The 6,629-nt window shown below is 29.2% G+C and overlaps 1 protein-coding gene across 1 annotated transcript; it reads right to left on the reverse strand.

Moving 5' to 3' along the window:
• Positions 1-3,633: 3,633 nt before the first annotated feature.
• LOC137817784 (uncharacterized) lies at positions 3,634-6,190 on the reverse strand. The gene is made up of 7 exons (XM_090305235.1): positions 5,965-6,190; positions 5,814-5,885; positions 5,469-5,536; positions 4,963-5,092; positions 4,156-4,236; positions 3,965-4,063; positions 3,634-3,860 (listed from the first exon to the last, which is right to left on the reverse strand). Exons 1-7 carry the CDS (start codon positions 6,124-6,126, stop codon positions 3,768-3,770), a joined length of 705 nt encoding a protein of 234 aa, XP_090161361.1. The 5' UTR covers positions 6,127-6,190; the 3' UTR covers positions 3,634-3,767.
• Positions 6,191-6,629: the final 439 nt, after the last annotated feature.

The raw sequence follows: 6,629 nt of genomic DNA on the forward strand, positions 1-6,629 counted from the left end.
AGAATAGTGTACTTTTATTTTCATAAAATAATAATGTTTCCAATTTTTTTGGTAATTGATTATAAGTTAAATCTATTTAAAAAAATTTAGGGATTTTATTATCAACTTTATAACGTGTTGGTAAGCCACATTTTAAAGTCTTTATAAGTATTATATTATTTTGCCACAAATTTAGTTATTTTCATTATAATTTTATTAATAGAATTCATTTTTTTATTTCTAGTGTTGATATGCCCCTATATTAGCATAACAAGATTTAAAATCAAACAAAACTAAACATTTCTTCTTTGTAAAAGATATAGTTAATTAACTACCACGGTCGTAATTATTTTTTGTTTTTCCTAAGAAAGCCACCATCACCATGCTTATCCAGTCTCTCCATTACGAAGTAATATGGTCGTGTTGAGTCACACTACTTCAAGAACTATCGCAAAACATTAAAAAGTATTTACTTTTATTTTTATCTTTTCATAAAAGCATTAAACATGTGTTAATGTTTGAATTGTAAAATAAGATTTTTTTAGTAGTAATTACTTGTTAATTTTAATTTTTAGAGTGCAATATCCAAACTCTTAGTCTAATGTTATAATGTAAATACATTGTGGAACATATTAACTTCATTGCAAACCGCACACAAAGGGTAGTTAAATTTCAACTCCTTCAAAGATTTTTTTTGGTTTAATGAGTAAGGTCTCTCTGTGGGTTACATGAGTTAAATTCAGCTTCTTATTCTTCAATATAACTTACGCCACTCCAATAAATTTTGACTTCTACTGATCCTACAGAAAGACATGTTAACAGATCGCTGTATCAAAGGTTAGAAGGGAAATATGACAGTGAAAAGAAACTGACAACGGTGGTAAAACACCAAAACAATATTACTTGAGAAGGAAACAAGTTCAGAAAACGGTTCCCTGGCCTCCTAAACTGTCTACAACCTCTAAAGAAAGGTGGAATGGGATCGAATTTAAAACTCAAGTAGCTGATACGAAGTGAATGTGTGAAGCCTGGTCGGAAGACTGTATGAGTTGGTGGCTACATTAGTACTTGTGACTTCTCTAAGTGTTTTATTTTTAAAACACAAAATTATGATGCTTTTGATTTGTCGATCATGCAAATCTTTTCCTTCTTATTAGGCAAATTTGGTGACAATGAGTACATCCTTATTATATCAAGATAGTTTTTATTAGATGTCATTATCATTAGAGAACTTCAAAATGTTAAATTTGGTGACCTAGTGAACATGTTTCAATTCTTGATTTTCTTAACTTTCTTTCTTGGCTTCCACAAATGAGACCAATTGTTAGATTCAAATGAAATAAAAAATAAATACAAAAATAAAAGAAAAAACTAAATTATAGATGATTTTATGTACAAAGAATATCGTACAATGTTTTCCAAAGAGTTTAACCTGACTCTAAATACGAAATAGGGGCAACAAAAAATTGTTAAAATAGTTAACACAAATCTTACTTAAATTTTTTCAAAAAGTAGACAATGTACTATTATACTTATTAAATAACAATTGTTAAGAAACTAGATGATTCAATCAATCTAAGAGGATTCCTTGAGTCACGAGACAATCTCATGATATGAGAATCTATAAATTTTTATGATAACAAATATTATAAGATGTGTTGTAGTGTATAACTAAGCTGACCATGTACAAAACCATTAGAAATCATATATCAAATGATCATGAGAGTTGAACAGACATTATGAACAAATAAATACTCACAAAACACATCAGACGATGCAATGTGATAGACGATATAACACTCTAAGACCTAGTAGTCATAAATAGAAGTATCAGATGATATGTGTGCTAGACGATTGTCTCAGCAAAAAATAAAGATGATGATTACACTAAGTTTGACAGACGATCACAGAACTCTAGTGAACAAATGGCAATCCAAGTCTAGATCATCTTGAGAAAATGAACAAGACTCATTAGACGTTAACAACAATGAAGTGAGACTGTATGCTGAAAGGAACAAAAAGTTTGACTTAATTGGAAACACTAAATGAAGTCTACAGAAGAACTAAATGGACCAGGCTCAATACATAGTGTTAGAGAAAGCTAACACTCAAGTACCAAACATTGAAAGTCATGAACACGTCAGATGATGATCAAGTCAACATGGTAGACGATCATGCGTTGGATGATCATTTGTCAGGGAAGTTTTCATACTTAATATTTCTATTTTATATATGTTCAAATGATTATCAAATGTTTTAAAAAATCCTTTTGATTATGTGAATCCATATAAATCAATATTAAATAAAAAAAACACAGGGCTTAAAATTATGTATAAAATGTTTTACAATAAAGAACGTAAAAATAGCACAACATAAAATGAATATACTTTGTTAAATGTAAGAAAACATTTTCTTAAATGTTTATACATTGCTTGAAGTTGTGCCTTATTGATCAATATCAAATATGTATTAGAAAGATTTCGAAAAACTGAGCACACATGTTTTACACACTTAAAGATTTTTCAAAATATGTTTTGTGGAATATATTCAAAAGAGAAATTGTATTTATACTAAAAAGATTTAATCCAAGTATAAACCTAAAATATATTGATAATATGTTTTGAATTAACATATAAGATTAAAAGTTCTCGATAATTCAAAAGATATTAAAAGATTTTGTTATAGTGATACTCATGTTTTATTGAATATAATAATCACTGATATTCATTAAAGGTTTCTAAGTGTGTTTTAGGAACAAACATACACAAATGAAAAAAAAATGAAAAGTTTTCTTTTAGAGTGTCTAACGTGAAATGAAGTTGTTGCAAAATGAGATTTGCATGAAGAAATTAAAGCTTCACAAAGCTTCTATTAATCAACAATAATATATTCAATAGAATCATCAAGTGAAAAAGACGCATGCAAGACGTATATCAATAAGAAGTTCAAGAGGTTGAGGCGAAGAAAAAGTTAAACATACGTATCTATCTTAATTGACTTCAATTGATTATTTTTGTTGCAACACAACAATGACTTTAAATCATTTCATTTTTTTACATTTTCACATATTACAAAATGAAACAACCAACTTTTCACGAGAAAATATCGACTCTAAAATCACAAATTCATCAATTTTTTTGTCTGGAGATAGGTCAAGTATCTTTAAAAAAAAATTCACTTAAAATTTTTAGTTTATTTTTAACGTTTTAGAATAACTAATTTTACTAAGAATTTAAAATAATTTAAATATATTAAAAAAATTGTTTTTTTTCAACTATTCTTTAATTATATATAATAATAAAATATTTTCCTAAAACATGGAGCGTATGAGTACAATTTGAAAATCGTACTTTATATATACATTTCTTAATAAATTTAATTTTTAATTTTTTTAATTATACAGATTTTAATTAAAATTGTATTTTTTTATACAATTTCAGAGTAAAGCTTTTTGTTCAGAACTCGTATATAGTAAACATAATTTCTTTTAGTTCTACAAAGAGATTTCATTTCAATTAAATCGTATTCACGATCTACAATTTACCTAATTCTGTAATTAAAAGAAAATATACCCATTTATAAAAATTCGGTTTTAAATTATATATGAATGGTTGCTGAATCTAACTGGGTTGGTATGGTAGGAATAAGTAGAAATAAATAGGACAAAGCTATATGCATTTGAATGAGAATTTAATTTTTTTTTTCTACAGTAAATTTATGCCTCAAAATGGTAGAATTTGACAGAGCATCAGCATAATGCTCTGATACAAATTAAATCAAATTACAAGTTATGATTGTGAATGTCTTGAAATTGCATCATCATCTGGTGTCCCATTTTCTTCATCCTCTCCATCTGATATCGATGAGTCATCATCAGAATCCTGATAAGCAGAGGAACAAATTTTTTTAGCTGTGATTGCATGACACTCGTAATGATCGAAGAACCAGTCATTACAAAAGACAAATGCATGAAAAACTTTAAAACCTGATGATGGTAACGCTTGATATTATTATGTATGGCTCCGATCGTCTTAATAATTATGTACATGGGTATAATAATTCCACTGGCCCTCAGTAAAAAGACCTACAAAATTAAAAATATCCAAAGTTAATTCAATGATTCGCAAGGTAAATATTTTGTTTTGGTAGAAATCTGGAAATCAAGTACTTACTTACCGTAAGAATTGTAAAAGGATAATCTTCCATTCCATCGCTAAGAAGTGCAAAAAGATGTCTTACAAGCAAGATCAGAGTAAACTGCAAAATCAACATTCATGCCAACATCATAAGTTACATTTTCATCTAAACTATGTTAAATTTAAAATTTGAAATGAATATGTAAATATTCTTATATTGTGTTCTTACTATTTTTTTTTAATTTTGAATATATGTATATTTTGATTTGATGGTATTTTTTATGAAGAGAATGGATTAGAAGATAGTCTTATTATAAATAATGATCCTTTGTTTTGAGAGAAAATATTCTTAAGGTAGTGGCGTAGTGGCATCCCCATTAACAACGCATTCGCCGACTAAATCAAATTGAAACTAAAACACACTTTCAAAATCTGAATCGTCCAATTCTCATGTAACGGTTATAAATGCATTCACTCCACTGAATCCAGTCCCTTACAACTGGCCCATTCCTGTGCCAATAATTGCAATCTACCAGTTTTTGACTCATTCTTTTCCAACTCTAAAAATCAATCTCAGACCTATTAATCATGATTCAACATAAATAATCATGATTCAATGCCAGTTGCCAAGGCCACTGTTCAATGTCATTTAGGAAAATCTTCTGTTTAAGATTTGGAACAAAAAAGCCAAACATCAAAAAGAGTAGGTAGGACTGCCCAACGGCACTCTCAATAAATCCAGAGAAAAAGATAAAACACTTAATTTATTCTAATTTTTTTTAAAATATTTTTAATTTCTTAAACATTTTATTTTTGCAAGTACTATGAAAGATTAGATAATGCTTACAGCTAAAGCCAGGGATCGACAACAAGCTGCGCTTCTATCTGCAGCATATGTGCATTCAGAGTAATTGTTTCCCTCAATTATGCTTGTGTTTAACGGTTCTCGTTCAGTCATTGATATTTGCAGGCTATCCCTGTAATGTAATACACCAGGAACAACATTAAACAAACAACTCAAACTAACATTTAGTATTTCTCAAATTCTCCAACAAATCATTGAGTCAAAAGTTTTCTGCACTCAAAAGATATAAAAAATTGGGATTGAGAGAAAAACTATGCCAACTTAGCTTAGTCCAGGAGCCACATTTTAGAAATTTGATACGATTATGGCCAAGTAATTAATTGAAAGACACATAAGTTTCCTTTGATTGAATCACACGCGGAAAGGAAAGGTTGAGACACGTTGCAACCAAGAAAATTAAAATTGTATTAAATGGTTAAATTCAACTTAAGCATGTGAGATATATTCAACCATAAGGAAAAAAAATATGTAATGTAATGGGAGAATACCTAATGGTCATTGCTGCATCAGCTATTTGCGATTTCTTCTGCACTGCTGTATATCCAGGTTCGTATTGCTGCAAAAACAAGGAACAAGAAATCAAATACAATTAGTTTGTGTTCATCTCTTCCATATGAGTTATGACAAGTTCATGAAATAATATATGAACATTTCAGTAAAAAATTAAAAAATAATTGACCCAAAAGCTAAAAGAAAAAGGGATCACAGACAACTCCTTGTTTATCATTGTTAACAGACGAGGATTACCAGCATTAGGATCAAGAAATCATGATCGATTGAAACTTGTGAGAAACAGAATGAAGAAACTTTTTTCAAAGCTTCATGGTTCGTACCTGGAGACATATTTCACAAGTTGTGTTTCCTTTCTCATTGCACCACGTCTGAATGCAGTCTCTATGAGCAAACTGGAAAATAGATTATGAAGATGAGAGGATTATCGAAAATAAAGCAAACACTTAGGAGGTTAAGAAAATCTGGATTTACCTTAACTGTCCCCGAACAAGCACAAGGAGCTTCCAAGGTTTTGGTGCTCTCAAATTCCTCTTCATGACATATTCTACAGCGAGAAATACCAGAAAGCAATTTCAAATCATCAACCAACAAGACAACTTCTTCCATGTTTCTTGCAATCACAGAGAGCTCCATTTCTCGTAAAACTTCAACCTTGGTTGGTTTCCCAAGTCCGTTTACAACTCTGTTTTCCTCTCTCCAAAATCTCAACTTTATATATAAAATCACACACCACTGAACTTCCAATACTGCCCTCCTATGATTGTTAAAAATTAATCTGTCAAGATTGATACCACTTTTCTTCCTTCTAGTTTCATCTCTTTTTCTAATTACTTTTGGAAAAATAATCCATACACATTAACGCTATAAAAGATTATATTATTTTATAAACTATAATAAATATGTTAGTTAATATAATAATATTTTTTAAAATTAACCCAATAGGAAATTGTGATTAATTAATTGACCATATAAGAAGGAGATGAAATTAAACTCCCTTTTATGTAAATGTATTTTTTAATATATTGACATAAAATGAAGGCTAGATTTGACCCCATAAATTAGGGAAAGAGAAGTTGCAAGGCAGGGTCAAACAAAACCTCCTTTTGGAAGGCATGGAGGATTTAGGAAAGTCAAAA

This window comes from Phaseolus vulgaris, chromosome 7, assembly GCF_051622355.1.
Source record: "Phaseolus vulgaris cultivar YP4 chromosome 7, ASM5162235v1, whole genome shotgun sequence".
NCBI lineage: Eukaryota > Viridiplantae > Streptophyta > Magnoliopsida > Fabales > Fabaceae > Phaseolus > Phaseolus vulgaris.

Bases quoted from the DNA above. Each gene is read 5' to 3' on its own strand.
- LOC137817784 (XM_090305235.1), bottom strand. From the start codon at position 6,126: ATGGAGCTCTCTGTGATTGCAAGAAACATGGAAGAAGTTGTCTTGTTG. The intron at 5,537-5,813 runs GTACGAACCATG...TTGTTTTTGCAG, and splicing joins CTTGTGAAATATGTCTCCAG to CAATACGAACCTGGATATAC. The intron at 5,093-5,468 runs GTATTCTCCCAT...ATTACATTACAG, and splicing joins GATGCAGCAATGACCATTAG to GGATAGCCTGCAAATATCAA.